The 22,772-nt window shown below is 33.7% G+C and overlaps 1 protein-coding gene across 6 annotated transcripts in view; it reads left to right on the plus strand.

Moving 5' to 3' along the window:
* CEP120 (centrosomal protein 120) overlaps positions 1-22,772 on the plus strand; it is a 38,136-nt gene that overhangs the window by 7,149 nt on the left and 8,215 nt on the right. For 4 of the 6 annotated variants that reach the window (XR_009961232.1, XR_009961231.1, XM_062600201.1 and 1 more), the window contains 14 exons: positions 212-409; positions 2,142-2,369; positions 2,640-2,847; positions 3,878-3,985; positions 5,255-5,432; positions 7,416-7,565; positions 8,446-8,628; positions 10,975-11,071; positions 11,180-11,323; positions 12,188-12,277; positions 12,913-13,005; positions 14,429-14,590; positions 17,053-17,175; positions 18,712-18,810. Coding sequence is in view for 4 of the 6 variants with exons in the window: in XM_062600201.1 (XP_062456185.1) it covers positions 212-409; positions 2,142-2,369; positions 2,640-2,847; positions 3,878-3,985; positions 5,255-5,432; positions 7,416-7,565; positions 8,446-8,628; positions 10,975-11,071; positions 11,180-11,323; positions 12,188-12,277; positions 12,913-13,005; positions 14,429-14,590; positions 17,053-17,175; positions 18,712-18,810 (2,061 nt within the window). In the remaining 2 variants the exon portion in view is untranslated. The remainder of the gene's footprint in view (positions 1-211; positions 410-2,141; positions 2,370-2,639; positions 2,848-3,877; positions 3,986-5,254; positions 5,433-7,415; positions 7,566-8,445; positions 8,629-10,974; positions 11,072-11,179; positions 11,324-12,187; positions 12,278-12,912; positions 13,006-14,428; positions 14,591-17,052; positions 17,176-18,711; positions 18,811-22,772) is intronic. The other 2 variants (XM_062600203.1, XM_062600202.1) reach the window with 2 other exon arrangements.

The raw sequence follows: 22,772 nt of genomic DNA on the forward strand, positions 1-22,772 counted from the left end.
TGTTTGCGAAGTCAGATTTTTATTCAGCTTGAGTAATAATATAAAAGCATTTCTATTAATTTTTTATTAATGTACTGCAGGCTGTGATTGAGATCAGCTGCTCTGAAGCTTGCCATCAATTTAAGCTCTTTAATTTCCAAGCTAATGCTTAAGGGTTACTGTAACTATATATTAACGAAAAAGAGACATTCTTCTTTTGCCCTTCTTTTAGTTAGTTCCTAGTACTATGAAGCTTCCGGAACGACAACCTGAATTTTTCTTCTACTACTCATTACTTGGAAATGATGTCACCAATGAACCTTTCACTGATTTAATTAATCCAAACTTTGAGCCAGAAAGAGCTTCAGTTCGAATACGTAGCACAACTGATGTCCTCCAAGTTTATCTCTGTGCACAGTCAAAACTGCAGGTAAGCTGTTTCTTTTCAAACATGATTATGTAAATGAAATAAGTTTCCCCCCTCATACTGAAACTGGAAGGAATTTCCATTTCCAAAGGTAGACAATATTACAGTATTTTTGGCCCAAATATAAAATTATTTTTCCTGTGCAAACCAAAACTGATTATGAGGGAAACCCTATTAGCAAGTTTCTCAGCTCAGAGCAAGTAGTCTCTTTAATATGGCAGCTATAGCAAGCTGGTAAAGTTGCACTTCACGACAAAAAGTATTGCTGAAACCTCCAGTGGGCTAATTTAGCATCTTTGACAGCTCTGAGCGCTGGGACCTCCTCTGAACTCAGACCATCTGCAAGCCACAGTCCTGCTCTGTGCTGTCTGTGATAACCTTACCCACAGCAGCAGCTCAGGCCACTGGAGTCTCTTGCTGAGATTCCAAATTCACTGCCATCAGCACTGTTTGTGAATAAAAGGAGAGTTCTGGATTTGTTTTTTGTTTGTTTGTTTTTAATTTCTTAGCTGCCAAATATTAATTTTTAAATTAAACTCTAGCCATATATATTTGATATGGGATATTGCTTATCTTTATCTTGGGTAGTATTTAAAATCTCTGTGGTAATCTGCTTCTGGCTCATATTTAACTCATTACAAAATGAGACAATTTTACTAAGAACAGCATAGAGTTTTTAGTTGATAAATAATGCACATATATAGTTATAGAATGTAAGTCTTGCATCTGGACTCTTTTTAAAAACTGTTCTTTTTTGCCTTCTCCGTACTAGATTATACGCTTTAAACTTATATGGACCGTTTTAACTTTGTTATTGTTTGCTAGTTTAGAAAAAGGCTTTGTTTAACTTTGTTTCATAATTTTATGTCACAATGTTAAATATTTTTCTTTAAGTCTGTTGCCTTGATACAAAATATTACGTACTTACATATTTCATCTGTGTTATTTTTCATCATTTTCATTTTGAATAGTTCAGAACGGTATTTGTCATGAGGTCAGATCCACATGTTTGTTTACAGCTTTGTTTCTCTGACCTCTGACTAGGCTTCATGAAGTTAATGAGGTATATGTAGCTAGATAGATTGGTAGCTGGAACATTGTAGCAGTCAAGTCTTCATCTTCTAAAAAAGTCTATTAAATATAAAGATTAGGAATAAATTGATCTCATCTGCTAAAATGGTGCAGAACTGACCTTTTTTATCTGAGGAAATATCAAATTGGCATGTACATTTCAAGGAGAAATATGTATACTAAGCTGTGAATGGAGGAAACAGTTGGAATTAAGAACAAAGCTGATTTCCTGAAACCCTTGCTATTAAAGTGAAGTCTAAATATATGCACACAGGCTGAACTTTCAAATAACTCAAATTTTTTTCTTTCTTCCGTATCTTGCCATGGTGTATATTATATGCTTATACCATATACAATTCATACTGTCCTTTAAAAGCACTTAAAAATTTGAATTTGTCATCCAGAAAAAAACATTGACAGGTAGCATGCAGTGATCTGCTACTATGCTAGCCCTAGGGAAATCCCCACCTGCTCAATATTGAAATTTCATAGCTCTCTCTTTTTTAACTACTCCAACCCTTGTTCTCAGCATACAGGGATTAGGGTAAGGATGCAGGTTTTAATAATTATTTTTATGCTACCTCTAGCAGTGGTCCAGTTTCAGACATTTCAAGTGGAAATACACACACCAGTTATTTTCTAGCACTTTTATATATATATACAGATCCATCTTTGCTGTGGGGACCAGTCTCTTGGAAGCACTGAAATACCGCTGTCTGGACTGTTGAAGAAAGGAAATGTGGAGATTGATCAGCGCCCTGTGGCAATAGAAGGAGCATTCATCCTTGTTCCGCCAAATAGAGCTAAACAAAAACTGCCGCAGTTGCCTTTGGACATGGCTCCTACTGTTGGAGTGTCTATAGTTCTGCAAAAGGAAAGCTTATGTGCCCAGGTATGGCTCACATTTATTTTTGGTTTAGATACTGTTGCACAGTTTCATTTAAAAATACATAAATATATTTCTAAATCATATTTGTCACTTAAATATGTAAAGAAAACTCTGAAGGAATGAGTTGCATTATATGAATCATCCTTTCGCTTCCTCATTTTTATCTGTGCCAGAAAAATAATCTCAAAAAGAATCTCAAACTATAAAAATGTTGTAGACAAAGTTTTTCAATACAAGAGATGATCAATAAGAAAACCATATTATTTCATTCAGCCTTTCGTCCCCTTAAATGCTCCAACTGAACCTGAACACCAACAGAACAAAGTTCTTTCACCTACTAGAAGAAAAACAGAGGGCTTGGAGCAGAGATGCCAGAATGTCCCCTCTCATACCGACCAGTCTTCTCCGACAGAAGATGAAGCAACAGAAAGTGAAATGGAAAGTCTTAAGTCTGACAAAGGCATAAAACTAAATAAAACCGGTATGTGGCATATACTTTTCCCCCTAGTTACAAAAGTTCAATCTTGAATCACAGACGTGTGTTTTAGGCAAGTAAGAACTATGTATGTGGAAAAATTAACAGTGGGAGAGCAAGTAATGTATTTTGAATGTCGTAGTTATTTAAAACAATTGGAAGAGCCAGACTGCATAGATAACAAAGTGACATGGATGGTCAGCAGCTTGAAATATAATACCAGAAGTGTTTTGAATTTTCTGAATTTGAGAATGGGGAGGTTCAGTACAAAATCATGAAGAAAATGATTTGTCTGAAGAAAAGATGAAATGATCCAGCATTCAGATTTATTAAGTAGGAAGGTAGAGGAAATGCAGGATTTTTAAGTGCAAGATGAAAGTTTTTAAGGGCCTTTCTGTAGGAGGTGGCATAATCAATTATGAATACAAAAACATTTGTACTGTGTAAATTCCTGGACAAAGACAAGCAGGTGGGGGTTTTCTGTTCTTTGTTTTAACGTTAATCCCGTTGTAGGACACAGGGAGTTGATAACCCACAGAGCTATTCTAAGGCTTTTGCTTGTTTGATGTTAACTGAAGGGCCAGGTCGGCCAGGGAAGATGAGGAGTAACGAAGATGAAAGGGAAGAAATACTATAATCAAAGAGTAAAGCTCTGAGGAGAGAATGTATTTGTTAGCTTTATCTTCAGTAAGGTTTAGCAAAGAAAGTTGAATGGTTATTTTCTAATTTTACTTCTATTACTGTTTTTTTGAGATTGGTCCTATATAGGACCAGTTCTGTAAAGAAAAATCTGTATCTTAAGACTTGCTCCCACAGATTGTCTCCTAATTCAGACAAATTTCATTTAATCAGAATAGCCCTTATGTAAGCAAGGATTAAGCCCTTTATATGAAACATATCAAGAACATATAAAGAAAAAATGTTATGATCGCAGCAATAAATTTGAATCTCTTGCTTTTTGATTTTTGTTTTGTTTTAGTAGCTCTCTATGCCTTAGCAAGATGAAAAACATTATCATTTCACAATTATCTTTCAGGGCTGGTGGCTGAGCCTTGCAAAGAAGTTAACAAACAGTACTCTGAAGAGCTACCAGTTTGCAAATCCCAAAGCAGAGCAAAGTCACCTTTACTGTCAGAGCTGCAAAGTAATGCAAAATATTTTTTTCAAAATTAGTATGTTGAATGGAATTTGAATAGATTCAGATAGCTTAGATTCATTTTTAACTGTAGACTGCTTGCAGTTTTGTATTCATATGTCTTAAATTTCTATCCAGCCATTGAATTACACAAAGCAATTCAGTGACATTCAGCCATTTCAGGTAAAAATTAAAATTATTTAAATTAATTCCTATGTTATGCTGACTAGATGATACTGAAGTAATTTTTCATTTTTAAATATTTTTACTGTTAGTTTATGGAGTGGGGTTTTTTTTTCACCATCAGAAAAACTGAATTGCCAATACTAGCAACAGTGTATTTTTTTTAATGATAATAGCTGAAACACATGAGATGACTATGAAGAAAGACCATTAGAACAGCTAGCAGTTATAAAAGACAATGGAGTGTTTCTCTGACAGGTTTTTTTGCCTCTGTGCTTTACAGTCTTAAACAGTTTTGGAGGCTGCCTTTCAGAGACCTTGTCTGTAAAACTTAGTTTGACCTTTTGTTCTTTGAAGGCACAATTGGAGGTTTAGGCACCAGCATAAGGGCTTGAGAAGGTTGGATGACTTCTCTGACTAACTTGATGCAATTGAACAGGCTGCTTACTCTCACTGTAGCTTCTGTTTCCTGCTTATAAAATGGCTATAGCAATAAGTGGTTTTGATAAACAGATGTGCTGTTTACAGATCTAGCTATAGAGTTTCAGTTTTTCTTTCAATAGTTAACCTTCAGCTTTGGAACAGAAATCGCAGCATCCTCACTTGAGGTAGTGTAATTGACTTGGTGCTCTGTCTTTCCAGGCTCAAGTAAAAGAGGTTAATTCAAAGCAAACTAAGTTAGTACAAATTATTTTCTGGAAGCCAGCTTCTTCTGCGTGCACTCAAGTCGTCTAGGAACAGTTAAACAAACTGTTGAAATGGAAGACTAAAATCCTGCAGCATTCCTTTGCAGAACTGAATATTTTAGATGTTTATATAATTTTTTTCCAACAATAGATATTTACATAGCTTTAAAAATAAAAGATAATGAGAAAAATAGTCTTCTGTAAAGTTTTTTTTGTTGTTGTTTAAAGCAGCAATATACAGGTGGAATGAATATCTTTCATATTTAGTATTAACTTATATTAGAAGGAATAGAAGTCTTTAGGTAACCATCTTGTATATACTTGCATTTAAAATGTGAGGCACATCTGTAATATATTATTAAAAAAAATCGTAAAAACACATGCACAAATCTCTTTATTGTGTTTTTAGCTGACAGTGCTCCAGCAGCTGTATCTCAGTCCAACCCTGTGGGTGCATCAAGTTCTTCTGAGCCTGCTTCAGCACAGAAAATTGTCATTCCAGCAGCCTCTCACCATTTTTGCTTTTCAATAGATTTACGAAGTGTACATGGTCTGGAAGCTGGGTTTCCAGTAAATTGCATTTTAAGGTATGATTTATTTTGGTTGATCTTATTCTTGGCAATAATAGCATTCTTCAATACAAAACCCACCTAATTTGAACTTGACATTCGCAGCAACATGCTGCCTGATGCTTTTTATCTTCACATAGCTGCTTTTAAGTAGCCAAACATTTTGAAGTGTTCAACTAGTTCATCACTCAAGAATTGTAGCATTAAAGGTAATACATAACACTTTGCCTGCATTGGAATTTTTATTCTCTCTCACTTGAGTATCAGAGCCCAGGCAATACAGATCACTATTCAGCCATTAGAGGAAAAGGAATATTACTCGTTACCTCGCTTTCTGGCTACCTTTCAGGCTGATTGAAGGAGTGATTTCTGTAGCTTCTGTGTCTCCACAGAGCTAGTTGTTGTGTTTTAGTAAGCTACAGATAAACTTGTATCTTTGTGTGAGATACTGAATCTAAAGGAAGCACACTTCAGCCTTAAAGGGAAGAACCACTGAAGTATCATTTTGAGAGGTAGTGCTAGGGATTTTTGGATGGTCTCTGCATACCAGAGGCAAACCTTATTAAGAAGAAATAGTATTTGTTATTAGATTGACTTAGGACATTACAAGGAAGAAGAGCATTTAGATACATGAGCTTTGTGTGTTTGAAGCAAAAGCAGCAAGCTTCACCTGTTAGTTTGGAACAATTGCTTAGAGATTAGTTTGATTATGTTACTTCCTGTTAATGTGAACAAGAAGTATAAGATCGTTTCTGAAGCATAAGCAGATGTTGGCAGGGAGGAGGGTGAGGCATTAGTCTCTGAAGGTGAGAGACAGATACGGAGGAATAAGAACTAAAAGGATGAAATATCAATAAAAATAAAAACATTGAAGTCAGCATCTCTGTATTCAGTTAATTTTTTTACATTTCCAGTAAACAGCAATTTTACTTTTTTTTTCTTTTTTTTTTTTTTGCTAAACAAGCAAACAAGACCATCCCTACATCAGTGAACTCTTGGTCCTAAACTCTAAGGAAGACCTAAAACAAAACAAACAAAAGTTCTACTGTTAGAGAGTATCAGTTATCGATGACACATATGAATTCAGTGGTTCAGAGCAGTTGTCACCACTATGTTAGTTGCTGTTTCACATTACATTTTCTTTTTCAATCAGTGATGAGTATGGCAAGAAATTGAAGAGAGAAATTGTGAAACGCTTCAAAGCTAGGATTTCTGATCAGTTGCATTTTCACTGCACACCTGGAGCATTGTTTCATTCAGGTCTAAACCAACTCTTTAAATGATATTTACAGAAGCAGTTGAAGTATGGAATTTTATAAGTGGCAGCAATTGATACAGCATTATTGATTAATCAGCTGACAGCATCAGTTTAAGAATATAGTTCTATTTTCTTTTTTTGTTCTGATAGCAAGGCCAGTTCAAAAAGTTTTTGGCTTCCCCTTTGTAATTTTATCATTCACTGAGTTGTGCCAATAACGTTGTTTATCAGGCCACATGGTAAATCATATCAGAAAAGCTACCTGACTTCTGATAACCAAGTTTCAGTTCTGACACTGGGTAAAAGTGTACTTGGTTATCAGTTACTTCTTGTTAAACCATGCAGATAGTGTTAGTTGTAAGTAAATTTATATTTACTTCTTTTAATTAAATGCTTTTATATAGTTCTGAGTATAGTATTCTTTCCTCCACAATTTTTTATTTAGAATGAGAAATAGAACTTTTAATTAAACAAGGATTAACTCCCATGGTCCTGAATGTCAGCATAGATTGTTTCTTTGATGAAAAAGTTTTAACAACAAATGTAGGTGATACTGGATCAGTGCCAAAGTAAATAAAAATTTTCGAACATTTGAGAGCAAAATTCCACTGTTGGATATATTTATGCAACTTCCATTGACAAGTTGTACCCCAATAAGACTTCTGATTTGGTTTTCCTGTTGTACAAGTATAAGAAAAAAGTATATATTTGTTGTTTTGAATATTTTCTGTTATTTTTGTTAGGTACTCTTATCCCTTTTTTGGTAGTGCAGCACCTATAATGACAAACCCGCCGGTAGAAATCAGAAAGAACATGGAAGTTTTTCTTCCCCAATCCTACTGTGCATTTGATTTTGCAACAACACCTCATCAGCTTCAAGACACCTTCTTCAGGTGACAACTTACTACTTTTAATTACATTGAAGGTTTTTAATCTCTGGTTTTATCACAGGTTCAAATCTTTTAGTTAAGATCTTCAGTTCAGTTTGAGAATTTAGTTAAAAAAAAAAATCAAGCATTAATGACACAGAAAAATTAACACTGTTTTTCCAATTCGTATGGTACTGAATTTAAAGGCAAGGATTCTAGAACTCCTGCTCCTGTCTGTGAGTACTGATTCACATAGGGATTACTGCTTACCAAAACAGGTGATGCTATTGCTCTATGTTCTTAAATTAGAAGTTGATCAATTACTTTAACAAAGTACTTTTATTTCTATTGAAATAGATAGTTTTGTTTGTTTTTTTTCTTTTCAATATTTGACTATCTGGTATTTTTGAAATACAGTAGGTGCTAAGAGAGTTAAGTACACTGAAGGTTGTGGCCCAATAATTCCACATTATCTAGAGATAATTCCACTAGCTGTTGATAGGTGATTAAGACATGGAATAAAGTAATCGTCAGAACAGTGGTATTTTGAAAGAAAAGGCAAAGGAGAGAAATTCTGTGAGTGGCAGTGACTAGACCATATTTGTACGTATTCATAAATGGAGATCTCCATTCAATCAATCATTTTCACTGCAGTATTGTTCCCCTCTAATAACCGAAAGAAGGAATGCTGACCTGACTAAAGTGATAGAGAAGGTACAAAGCTGGGAGTTGGTCTCATTCCCCTCTGAATGAGAGGGAGTAAGCCCATGTTGTTGTTTGGCACTTGTGACCAATGTGGATTTGGGAAGATACATTTAGAAGGGGATGTCCTTGTCCCAAAGGAAAAGGAATGTGTCCTTCTTCCGTATTGATGGTTGCCACTAAAATCATTCTTTTGTTTTAGGTTACCCCTGCTTGTTGAATTGTGGCACAAGGACAAAATAGCCAAAGACTTGCTTCTAGGGGTTGCAAGACTTCAGCTTTCAAATGTTTTGGCTTCGGAAAAAACTCGGTTCCTGGGGGCTAATGGTGAACAGTGCTGGCGCCAGATCTATAATGAAACGATCAGTATCACAGCAGCACAAGGGTAAAAGTTTTTTTTCAAAAATTACCTACTCTGTAGCTTGTTTTGAAGATTTGTTTGTTTATTGTCTTCCTGAAAAAGGGACAAGCTCTTCCTGTTTACTTTTTTTTTCTCTGATTTGAAAAATGTTTCTAACTTGAAAAATTGAGTCATTCTTGAAAGGCATGTGTTCCAGTCACACAGATGCACCGATAGCCCTGCTGCAGACAAAATGAGGACATTTGTTGTATAGATTTTTCATGATTTTGGAATTACTTTAAACTCTCCTAACTTGCTTGATAGAATCTGAAAATAAGCATATAAAAAAAAAATGTTGACTAGTTGCATGTCAGCAAAATCACAGCTAGGGTTCCTGTTAGTCTTTTTGTGTAAAAGAGTTGTTTTGCAAAACCCTTGAAAGTTATAATGTAGATATTTCTGTCAATACATAAATATTTATTTCAAACACATTTACAAATAATCTTACTGTTGTATTAGAAGTTTTAGAGAATGAAAAACCAAAAATGAATAGCAAAACAAAATAGTGATTGTGCGTTTCTACTGTACTGTCAAATTAATAGAAATTTATTATCTCATGAAGTGGGTTGCTTTCATTTGAAGGAAGTCCTGTTTAGTTTTTGCTTTAGTTTTTTTTTTTTTTCCCTAGTATGTATTTTGAAAATTATGTTTAAACTTGCAAGCTTTTAAATTAAATCAAACTTAGATTTTTGTGGGAGATGGGAAGCAAAAATCAGGGGACTGACACAAACTGATACATTCCCTCTCTCCTAAGTAGAATATTGACTTTGCTAGAATTTTTATTATGTGGAAGATAACATGGCCTAATCCTGTGAAGAGTCATGCTTTATGATTTCACTAGATGTTAAACTTTGCTTCTCTAAAGAGGAAGAGTTACTGTTAAAATGAGACCTGTATTTGCACAAAATTTAATAACCACTAGATGGCATTCTCAAATATAATTAGCTTTACGCATTTTGCTATGCTGATACATTTTTAGCTTTGCTCTTTTTGGGCTAACATTCTTTATACACTAATATGTTAAACTGGCTTTCAATAACTCCTATTTCTGAATGGTCTTGCCTTGAATTTTATTTTTTTTATCGGTACAAAATAGAAGGTATTAAGAAATTTATGCAGTAATTTATCTTAATTTATGTATGGTACAAATTTAGTCATTTTTATCTCTGAAATAACAATGTAGAAGATTGCAGTCCTCTAAAAATATTTTAGTGTCTTCTATTAGTTGATGTAATAAAAATGGTCGTGCTCTAATTCCTTTTATACCTGCTGGGACAGAAAAATTACATGGAAGTCAAAGTCACAGCAATTTCTGCAACCTTTTGTTGCAAACTACTTGATATCTGATGCTATAGCTTGCAGGCTTTAAATGATTGAGTAGTTGTCTTTACATCAGTGTGCAGTTGTAGCTGAAACCATAGTGTTGCTTCTGACCTATTACAGATCTATTCTACAGTGTGCTTTCACATTAGAGTAGTAGTAACTCTCAGCTGCGTGATTTCTGTGTGTATTCTTTCTCTTAATATCTTTCTAAGCAGAAAATTACCTTTGTTCTACTGCATTTTGTCCATGTTTGCAGAGATAGGACATTTGGGGACAAACTGTTCTACTAAAACAGTGCAACTGTTTCTAGAACACAGATTTGAAAAATATTTCACTCTTAACTGGACTCTTTACTGCTGTACTAAAACAGATATTTACCATAAGAGACTAACTGGTTTAAAGTTGTCAGTCTTCTGTTCTGAAGCTTCTAGAAATGTGTTTTTAGGGATCCGTGGATGGCTTAGCACAAATGATATCTGAAGTGATTTACTATGTTATGGTTAACTAATCTAGACAAATAATCCATAATAAAAGTTGTGGATAGTTTTTAAAGATGTTTAACACCCTTTAAAAAAGTAGGACTGATGAATTTCATTGAATATCTCAGAATGAATTCAGCAGCAAAATGCTATCAACGGTACTGCTTGTTAGATATAAGACCAGGTAAAACTTCTGAAACGTTCTCGTTACAAACATGCGTTTACTATTGTAAGCTATTAGTTAAATAGGGTCCCAATTACAAGCACGTCTTTTAGAGCAGAAAGCTTTTAACTACTACTGAAACTGTCATGAGTCATAAACCTATTGTAGATCTGTAAACTCATCTTTAAATTAAAAATATATATGAGAGAACATGCTAAGGCTTTTGGTTAGGCAACTGCTTTCAAAAAGTCTCTTACATGAAACCTTTCAACATTTTAACTTTGCTGTTTTACATGTCATCTTATAATTAACCTTTTATATTTTTAGGACAGTCTTTATTAAAATAATGTCTGATGCTATTTATAGGTCAAGTAACAGAATAGCAGAGCTTTCTTATACCATCGCTTTGGAAGACTATGGGCTTGTGAAAATGCATGAAGTTCTGGTGTCGGATTCTTCTCAGGTAAACTTTCTCTTAATTTTATACTTTCCCTTTAACGTTTAATTGAAAAGTTGAAAAGCTCATTGAAAAGATTTCTAATTAAAAAAAGTCCATTGTTGTTACGATCAGTGTATAGGTGCTGGTCAACAGCAGCATGTCCCTCAGCCTCGTGCTCCAGAAATCCAGCCAGAACCTCGAGAAACTCTTGAGTACAAAGCAGCACTGGAATTAGAAATGTGGAAGGAAATGCAAGAAGACATTTTTGAAAATCAGGTTTTTAGTCTTTTTTTTCTTCTATTTTCTATATTGCAGGACTTCTTGGAGAAGCTTTAGCAAGATTAGCGGGAGGCATATTAACTGCAGATTATTTTTTCTAGAACTTTGCCACTCTTTCAAAAAAGAAATGCTGTGGCTTGTGCAGAATATATAAACTTAAGAGATGTTTTCCATAGTCTTAAGGAAAAATGCCAACTCTTTACTGTTTATTAAGTGACTGAAATAGGCACCAAGAATTAAAATACAGAATATTCCTCTCAATTTATGAATGTAATAGAAACCCAAGATACAGATTATTACTATTAAATACTAATGTTGTGTTTCTTTTATTCTCAGTCGAAATCTGCTGTCGTCTTTCCACTGTTGAAGTAATTCTGTTTATACTATGAATGTTGTTCTTAAAGTGAAGTTGGCCATTCTTACAAAGGGTCGCATATTTCTTTCTGAAAGATATTGAGACTATAATTTCTATTTAATTAGGATATTCTTCTCAAATTTAGGCTGACTTTGCATCTTAGTTTTTAATATTGTATGTGAGAAGTATGCTATATTATGCTATTGAGCATAATTAAATAGAGGATGTTTCAATATCAGAACTGAACCTTGAGTTACAGTATGTCAGTGTGTTAAATTTAAAGTTTTCTTTTTTATTTCACTACTCAAGGCTTAATTCTCTCAGTGTTCTCTCCTTTATAGTTGCAACTTTCTCTATAAGGTCTGCACATGCTAAAACATGCTATATGGATCTAGGAAAATGTGGTTTCTGGTAGCTTCTTGTATTTCTGAGAGTTTCTAACTTCTTGATAACTAGCTTTGTGCTTTCAACCATTTGGAGGGTGTTGGTTTTTTTGCTTTTAAAAGCTTAAAAAGAAAGAAATGGCCCATATGCAAGCACTTGCAGAAGAATGGAAGAAAAGAGATAAAGAGAGAGAAGCATTAGTGAAGAAAAAGGTAAGAAACTAATTCTTATAATCACTAAAAGTCTCATCATAAATACCAGACTGCTATGAAATCAAACAAGATATTTAGTAACTAAAAGATAAAACAAAGGGTTTGTCATAACAGTATGTGTATCAGTATATATGTTCCTAGCCCTAAGAATACAAAAAAATGTAAGGTTGCCCGTAATGATAGAAACTATTTGATTTACTTCATTTCAAAGCAAAGACTGGTGGTACATGTCATTTAGTGTTCAATTAGAAACTTCTATGTTGTCTACCTTTTGTAATAATATCTGGACAGAATCCTTGTTATAAATCCTTTAGTTTAGTTTTCTTTCTTTGGGGGCTCTTTAATTGCTTTTCACTTGCATGGTCAAAAAGCATTTTCTCTACAGATCAACTAGTTCATGGTAACCTGTTCATATGTCTGAGCCTGTATTGTATTAGAAGTAAAGGATTTCTGCCATAACTTCATCATTAAGACTTGGAGACTTATTTTATATAATATAGTTCTGAATCTAATATTGCACATATTTTATATCATAACAAAATTGAAAAACCAGTTTTAAAATTTAGATTCTTTGCTTCCCTAAAAGATTATTTTTATTGCAGGAAAAGACTAAAAAAAAGTAATTTTTTTTTAAGGTAGCAGAATACACTGTTTTGGAAGAACAACTTCAGAAAACCTTGAGAGATCTAGATAAGCGAGAGCGACAGCTTTATAGTGCAGAATCAGAGGTAAAAAAAAAATGTTTGGTCTTTTAAACACTGCAGTTGCATGAGGTATTTCTATAAAGTTTTTCTGCTTTTTCACATAAGACAGCACACAAACATTATTAGTGACCCATGCAGCTATTTCAGCTTTTATGCATTCACATTGATACAAAAATGAGCACTACTTTGTAGCCAAGTATTTGTTACAGCTGTGCATATTTACTAAAATAAAAATTCAGCAAACTCTTATGTTCTTCAGTAGTGGCAGGACCAAGGAGGACAAGGGAGAAAGCAGTAGCCACCCCACTCCTGGATTCTAGTGCACACCCTACATCTAGGGGGGCAAGACGAGGAAACAGGATGGGAGTTTGGGGAAAGCTAGTCATACGAAAAGAGAATAGAAGAAAAGAAACTTCCCATTTTCCTACTCCGGAACACTCTCATAATTTTATAGGTGGGCTGCTACAGTGATTGTCATTTCAGTAAATTATATTTTTACTCCTGCAGCTTGGGTAATAGTCTTTTTTATCATATTAATTCCTTCTGAGCTTGTAAATCAAATTAAGAATGCTCCCAACACAGGATTGGCTTGCTCTGCCTGTGTCCTGTTCTGCACTGGGGCTGTCTTTCTACCACTGAAGATACAGTTTGCACTGTAAATCACTCCTGACTTTACCTTTAACTTCTATGCAAAATATCTGGTGATCACATTTGGCTGAATGCATTTCTGGGTAAAAATATTTATTTTGAATCTCAAACATGTTTGTCTCAAAAATTTCTCTAGATTTAGTTAGATTTTTTTGAACGCTTAGAGATAATGAGTATTCATTCAGGATTCCAGAAGTGTCTAGACAAAATGATTTAGAATTCATTCAGCAATTACATGGTTTAAGAAATGGGCAATTTAAGGAGATTTTTGTTCAACTAGCAATTATCCAGGCCACTAACATCCTTCTAGAAAGTTAAAATGTGTCAAGGACTCTTTTTTTTTTCTTGTTTAGCTCAATGAGAAATGCTGTCAGTACGCTCATTTTGAAGAATGGTATCTTACTAAGCTGAAGATGTTGTCTTGGCTGTAGCTGTGACTTCACTGTTGTTTCTACATAGAAGGGGAAAGTGTAGTTTTTTAACCAAATAACTGTAATTTTTTATATATATCTATATATGTTCTCTCAGTTAGGAATCTCATTTAGAAATTTAGGTGAGGGATACAGGTGGCTTCATTTTTTATAATAGTTAAACAAGTATATTTGTGGCCCAAATATAGTAACTGGCAGGTTATTAGTTAGATTAAAAGGCAACATAGGAGGATACATAAGATATATAGGTATCAAATGAATTTCTGTTGTTTAATTTCTAAATCTGATAAGTTTTTCTATCATAAATATATAAAAGAAAGCTCTCTTACTGATGGAATAATATAACTTAATTATGTGTCATTTTTAAGCTTCAAAGAGTGAAGAAGGAGTTACTAGCAGAGCATGAGCGAAATATGCAGGAGTTACAGGATTCTGTACGGCGAGCCAAAGAAGAATGTGCACATCAGGTTGAGCTGGAACGGTCAAAAATCAAACAGCTAGAAGAAGACAAGCTTCGCCTACAGCAGCAGGTAAGTGCATTTAAATTTTTTTCTTTTCTTTTCCCTCTCTTCCTAAATAATCATTTATTTATTTTTTAGTAAGCATGTGAAATTGAGCATTGATTTGAGGCAAGCTCATTTGTGCAATGTTGTAGTGAATATTTTGATCTCCAGTTATTCAGTGAGTCTCATGCTGGGATCCATCTCTGTCAGTGTTACAAAGCAGCAGGGCCATTTTGCAATTCCATGGCTGGTTGTTTTGTTTTGTTCTGGTTTTGTTTTTGTTTTTAACGCTAAAAATTAAACTGCAGCTACAAGTATATAATACATGTAGAAGCTGTGCTTTGAACTGCATTATACATTTTGGTAATTCAGTAAATTTAGCAATTTATTAGTGAAATATCTAAGTAGCTTGACTGGGTAATTCATTATGTAAATTCCATTGTAAAAAAAAAATCTATCATCTTTTTACTGGGAAAAATTTATCTTGATATTATGATCTTCTGTTCATAGTAGTACTTGGAGTAAACAGAAGAACATAGATCATATTTGCTTTGGTCTTCTGAAATACCCTTTGAATTAATGAAAAGACAGCTGTTTTTTTTGAATGTTAAAACATAGCTTAACTTCTAAAACTTAGTATAGCTTTCCTGAGCAGTTAACAACAAATTAAGTGCATAAATGTTGTAAGTACATAAAATTTTAATAATACTTAAAAACTTTTCAAAGTACTTAGGTTATGTAAGTAAGTGAGGTATTTGCTGTAGTGTTTTTCATTTCTAATAGGAGAGCTGTTGGTAATCCCATAGTAGCTTTGACTAGTTGAAGAACTGTGTCTGCTAAGGGAATATTTTTGTATTGGGAAGAGCTGTATTTTTCTTAGTTTAATATTAAACACTAATATTAAGCTATTTCTTTTCATGTCAACATATGTTAACTACAATACAGTGAAGTTTTCTAATACAGCCACAAAATAGAAAGAAAATGCTGCCAATCTAGGAGATGCTAATCTTAGTTTTTTCACTGAACAATCATTAAATTTATATAAGCAGTTTCAAACAGCAAAACACAAGCCACTTCAAAGTGACAAGTGGGTCAGTTCTGCATCACAGATGTGTTGGCAGCTAATAATTCTGTATCAGTCCAGACAAGATAGGAAAGTTCTTCAGACTCAAACAACCAAATGCCACCACCTGCCTTGGACTCATCTCCTAAATTCATTCTTTTGCCTCCCACTACCATCATAAATGCCCTGTTAAAAACAAACATACTGTATCAGACAAATGATTCAGTTAGTCCAGCACTGTGTTGTAGCAATGACTGAATTTTGAGGGGAAGAAAATAGGAAATCGGACAAGTAGAAAACTGCATTTTGAGATATTCACCAAAACCATCACTTATACCATAAGCCAGAGGCTGCACTTTGTATTTACTAGCCATCAGTGAAAGTATTCCTCGTGTCTGATCCCTTTTAAAAACAATTTATATTCTTAGCATTGCAACATCCTGTGAAAGTGAGTTCTACAATGTGTTGTATATTTGAAAAAAAGCTTCCTTTTGCTCATTTTAAGCTTGCTGCCTAATAATATTTTTGTGTTGTCCCTAATACTATACTGCTAGAAATTAAGAACAGTTGAAATCATATTGGTTTTATAATGGCATCTATTCCATCAAGTATAATAAGGGCTTTGTAATTGAATAATATTTAATAGAGGAAGAACATAAGGTACTCTATCTCTTAGAACTTTTTTATTGGATGTTTTCTTAGTTTATTAACCTGGTATATTGAAAATGTTAGCTATTTAAACATTTGACTTGCATAGTTTCTTTAGAGCAAAATAATGTAATGTATTGGCAAGAAACCATCTTTCAAGTTTCTTATTTTTAAGATGAGAAGCCAAGCTCTGTCTTTTTTGGTATCTTCAAATGCAGAAGTATACTGTGAGGGCAGAGGTACATAGCTTTAAGTCATTAGTCACTGAAGCCTTTCTGCTTCAGCATTTTTTTAAAAATCATTATTTGGCTGTACAAAGTATTAGTTGTTTCCTCTTCCAGACATTCCTAAACAAGTTATGTTGGTGGAACTGAGTCAGTAATAAAAATTTAATGTAGCAGATAAAAGTGGGCTTTCTTAAAAGCTGCTATGTATGTAAATCTGAATAGTTTTGTTTTCTGTGTTTCTTTTGCAAGTCTCCTTTTAGAAATGCAAACAGCAGTGTTTATAAACTTTAATCTCATTATGGGAAGAAAGACTTGTTTTTCTTTCCAGTAATAAAGCAAGGGCCCCCTTCAAAATTCTTCTTATTAAAGCATTGCTGTGTGCATCATCAAGAAATCATTAATTATGAATGTGTGGTTTTCAGTGTCTGTTTTATGTCAGGTAATTGACAATAAAATGTTTGGTTCAAGGACTAGCAAGTTCTGTAACAGAGTTCTTTGTGTATGGGATTTTTCTGTTAACTTATTTAGATATCTGGATATTTTTAATGCAGCTTTATGAAGCAGAAAATAAGTATAAAACTTTGGAGAAGGAGTTCCAGCAGTACAAAGAACAACAAAGTTGCAAACCAGAAATTCGTCTACAATCAGAAATAAATCTTCTCACTTTAGAAAAGGTACCTTGAATTTTTCTAGTCTTTAAAAACTGGCACAGTGTTCCATTCGTTGGTAAAGGAGGTGTAAGAATAGTCTTTCATGATTAACCTGGTTAATTTGTCCATTTTGTTTTACTTTTCCCAACAATTTCTTCAGTTTGTAAGCACTCAGAGACACCTAAGGTCAACAGTTGCCTTATATGCATAGAGGAAATTGCAGGACTTTGAAACAGATGAGGAAGGAAAAAACCTAACCTACTTATTTAAATGACTACCTCCATTATTTATACTGGGGACTATCAAGCAATCGGTTCATAAAATTAAGTAAAAAATAAGAATTTCTTGTTTTCTTGTGAGGGTTAATTTAGACTGATATACCATTATATGTTTGGGGGTGTGGTCTGGTTTTGTTTAAGTATTTCTAAAAAAAAAGAGATTGTGTTACATATCAATGGAACAGAATCCCCATCTTAAGTTGTATTTTTGGAAACCATGGACACATTCAGTAGAGGATATTCTACTTAATTTAGACCACATAAGCGCCCACAATTTTTGTGTCCACAATTATTGAGAGTTTTGAGTTAAACTGTTCGCAGAATATTTTTTTAAAAATTAGGCCAGATCTTTTGGCAAAAAAATGCACTCAGTTATACAGCCAGTCTGCATGTTACTATATGCTTGAGTCATTTCTAACAATAGTACAAGCAGATGATTCAAAATGTTTTTGTCTCTGCAGACTTTTTAAAACTCTTACTTTAGTTATATTATTAGACTATTTATTTTTGTTAGATGTGTTTTTTTCTTTTGATAACATCTGTTTCAAGATCTTGCCAAATGTAACAGTAAATAGATTTTGTCTGATTAAAAAAAAAAGTCACTCTTTCAGACTTGTTGATAGGAATGTTTCATTTTTCAGGTTATCATGCTCTGTGTACTTAATATTAAAAGGCATCCAACTGAAACAGAATTTTTCTTTTGCAAAAAGCACAATGAATTATTTCTGTCCAAAAGTGCCTAACAATTTTTTTAAAGATTTACTATTTAGACAGTAAGAACAGAGTTATGCAATATATACATAGATCTTAAAAATGAGTTGAACAGGTAAGTGCCACATTCTTTTCTCTGAAATAGATATCTTGCATTAGTTCCAGGGGAAAATAATATCCACATACCTTTAAAAGCAAGACTTGTCTATTAGTGTTCCTGTTAAATTAGAGTTTATAGGCTTGCTATATGAAAAAAATGGAAGGGAGGGTCAGGAAGTTTTACTAATTTGAGATTCTTAAATTTAAAAGGTTACATCAGCAGATTTAGTGCTAAAATCTAATCTTTTCCTTTTTGTATAGACTGCTATCCAGTAAAAATAAGGCTATATTTTAAACAAGAAAATGTTCATGTGCCATAATATTTATGTTACATTATATAACAGCTTTAGATGATGTTGTATATTACACTACATAAACACTTTTCTTAAACCAGACCCTTTGTATATATACATCCTTCAGTGATTGTTACTGCTGTTATTGCTTCAGCTGATATGATTTTAATTGCTTTTAGGTTGAACTTGAAAGAAAGTTGGAGTCAGCTACCAAGTCAAAACTCCACTACAAACAGCAATGGGCAAGGGCTTTGAAAGAACTCGCGAGGTTAAAGCAGGTATGCTGGTCTTTTTCTTTTGTCATGAGACAGCCAACTTAGTGCAGCGTTGGAAGCCGCTTATGATTACTGTATGTTATTAGAGATTTTCATCCTAATAGTGTAGTTTTTCTGGGTTTTTTTTTTCCCATCAAATAATTGATCAGACTTTCCTAAATAGCTCACTTCAGAAATGAAATTTTAAGCTATTGCTTGAGATGAGGTTTTTCTTTTGGGAGATAAAATTAGAAGTTCTGACCTATGCTGATAACTGCCATATGCCCCCTACATCCTAGTCAGCTGCAGTCTTAATTGTTTTGTATTTTATTTGTAAAATGAGTAAAGAATATTAAAAACAAAAAGCTTTTAAAAATACTTTAAAACATGCTGAATTCTTTAAAAATAGGTAAACTTGCAATAATCAAAATTGCAGATTACTTCCTACTTTTGAAAATCTAATTTTCAATAATAAAACAGTATGCTCTAACTGCTGTGTTTTAATAGAGCTCATATATGAGGCTTTAAAATACATTCTTCAAACTTGTAGTAGTAGCAGCTTCATCCACACTGAATGCATATGCCTTTGTTTCCTGTCATCATCTACCCTTCAGGAATTATAGTAAACACTAGTTAAATAATATACTTAAACTGGCAGCATTTTCATTGGCCATGATGAACAAATGAGTAAATCATTAAACTCTGTTGCTGAACAAACCTTGACACAGGCCTAAAGCTTCAGAATTCAAGTTAAGTAAACACTTACCTGACTTCACACTTACTTTCTGCTTGATGAAAAACTTTTTAAAGAATTATAGGTCCTACTTCATTCGTAGTTTTAGAATTTTATCTTTGCAGAAAGTAGGAAGCTACACCTCTGTTTTCTGATTGATCATTACTTTTTAACATTTCTTTTAAAGAAAGTAAACACTATACAGTGACTATTAACTATGAAATTAAACTCAATTTTATTTGCTGTCTTCAAATATTTTTTTTTTGTTGTTGTTGTTTTTTTTTTACTATTAATTAAGGGAGTCATGAGTTGTCCTTTCCAATTTCTGAAATACCTATGCTTAACAAAGTTGTTAGAAAGAGAAACATATTCCCTTAATCAGAAGGATAAGATTTATTTAAGCAGCCATGAAAAGGCCAAACTAGTTTTTTCTTAATGCCATATTTTTTAAAAAAAATCTGTGTAGAATAAAGGAAAAGCCTGTTGCTTGCCAGATCAACACTAAGTATGTATCACCATCGGATTTTTATTATAAATTTCATCACAATAGATCTGGCAGTCTGAATTTAGTAACAAAGGCAGATGATTTCAGCTGACTCTTGCTGAGACTTATGGCCTGAAGCATGAAAGTGAGTTGGCATGTACAGTAAATTATGCTACCTACATCTTTTAAAGGGATTGTTCTTTAATGTAAAGGTGGGCTCTTGTATTTTTATACTCCTGTGCTTCATCATATTCTATCAATAAAGGATTTAAATGACTTTAAAGAGCCAAGTAAAAGTTAAAGCAGAGGTGATCAGGCAGCCATTTACTGTGTTTTAAATAGAAATTTGGAAACTTTCTCCAGGAATTCTAGATCTGCTTTAGTTCAGATGATTTGTGCAATTGCACATAGTTTGACCAATTCCTTGTTTAAATTGGATTAGTACCATGTTAATTTTGCATTGCCTCTGGTGAATAGCCACAGGGTTGTAATCTGTGCCAGTAATTTGTCACACCAAAGCCCTCTAGAGAACTATACAAAACATTTGTGTAGTGAGGATTAGACGCTGAAAGCCATATCTTAGATTGTTAATAAATGTTAATGACAAAACCCAGCTGGTAAGTCTTGGAAATGAGATCTAATGCTTTGTGCCCATTGCCAAAAAAATGTTTAAACAGAGATTTCCATTACTCAAAGGTGACCTAGTACAGTCAATTTGTGAATTAAAGAAGCATAATCTACAGGCTAAGCATTTAGTAAAATGCTCTTCTGACTTGCAACCATAAAAGTCAATGTTTCCTTAATTAAAAAATTTCCTTTTACTTTAGAATGAGTTGTTAGCACACATCTGTGGTGCTTTTATATTTTGTAGAATGAGATATGCACTATATAACTTAGAAAACTATGGGACTGTTAACAGAAAGAGCTCTAAACTTCTCCATGTCTGGTATTTTGAACGTTAAATGCAGCACCAGCCGTTACCAGAAAAAGCCCAGAAGAACACTAGAACATTTGCATATCATGCTCACACCCCTGTTACTGAAGCACAGAAGTTAGCACAGTTTATAAAGCTGATTGAAAAACTGTAGGCTTTACAATAATGTAACCCAGCTCATTTCTTTCTTCTCCTCTTTTTCTCTGCCCATTGTATTAATCATTTATTTATCAAACACCTGTGCAGCTTTAGGAAGACAAAAATTTCAACAAGTTATCCACATATTTATGTGCACCCAGATAGGTTTTTATTATTTTTAAAGGTATGAAGAACTTTGTCGTTTAAGATTTGCTGGCTAGGAGACCTGTAGATGCTACACAGATGAGACCTATATAGCTTTATGTATTTGAGCATTGTTACAGAGAGCAATTAAACTACCTACACAAGATTGTACGCATGCTTATAGAGGTTTGAGATACAAAACGTAGTAGCTGTTTGATTATAAGAAATAGCTTTTTAAAACAAGCACCAAAGCTAAGAGAAATGTAACTTTTGGTAGCTAATATCTGTTACACAATCTAGAAAACGAAAATAATCTGAAAATAACACGCATATGTTATTCAGTGTTCCAGGGGAAAGTGGTTGGTTTTGTTTGCTTTAAGTCTTTTACTGTATTTGTACCCTACAAATATGTTCAAAGCAGCACTGATGCTTTTGTTTAATACCACATGGACCTTACTGGCTGGATGACATTCATTCTTTCTTGGTCCAGCCTCCTGTTTATCTACACAGTAATTAATTTGATTAATTTAGAAGTAATTTAGCCAAAGATGGGATGTAAATCTTTGTTTAAAAAAGAAAAGAAAGGGGGAAAAAAAACAGTTGGAGGTCCAAGTCTTGGTTAAAAACTGTGTCTTGAAACCATCCAGGCCCCCCTACTGACTTGTCAGCTCTGGGTTATTTTCAGAAAACTTTACTTGAGTTCCTTAGCTTCAATCGTAAGTTTTTCCCACAGACTTGCATGGTATGTGTGAGTGGGAGAGTGAATAGTGGCTGCTATTTAGCCATTGTTTAGTCTACTGTATGTATGTTTACATCTCCCTTTTGGATTTATAGGCAGCTATGGCAAAATAAAGATTGTGCTTCCTTGATTGAAGAGCCTCTTAGCTAGAGCACCTGGTGGCATAGAAGGATTCTTTTACCATCTGATTATAATTGTTCCCCCCCCCCTTTCTCATTAGGGGTTAATTTCTATTTAATCCCAGTATTTCTATAGTACCATAGGCTTCAAAACATGATTGAAGGTTCCACCATGCAAACTTCTAAAATGATGCTCATGTTCTCAAACACTTATATTACTGAGATGCAAACTAATGAGGGAAAATAGTAAAATATCAAAGTCAATGATATGATAACTAGTATGTGCCTCTTTGATTTTTAAAAGGTATTGTTTGGATTGATTTGGCTTTGATTTGTTTGATTAGAGTTGTAAGAAAAGGATGGCAAGGGTATCAAATTAATAAGGGGGAAAAAAGCTTTGTTAATCTCCTATCAAAATAGCTGTCTTTAGTCTAGCAGCTTCTGATTCTGGAATTTTAAAATGTAAAATTCTAGAACACACACGCATATTCTCTCTGGAAAAACTGTATGTCTACATCATACAGAAAGCCTTCACTATAAGAATTTTAAATGTGTGTGTATGTATGAACTCATGTGCAAACTGAGATACATGTGAAAACACTTTGTATGCAGTTATATGTGTGTTTTTAAGCAAAGTCTATAAAGAATGAAATGAAGATTTTGTTAGTGAGACTAAAAGTGCTGGACTTCTTTTT

This window comes from Rhea pennata, chromosome Z (assembly GCF_028389875.1).
Source record: "Rhea pennata isolate bPtePen1 chromosome Z, bPtePen1.pri, whole genome shotgun sequence".
In the NCBI taxonomy this organism is placed as follows: Eukaryota; Metazoa; Chordata; class Aves; order Rheiformes; family Rheidae; genus Rhea; species Rhea pennata.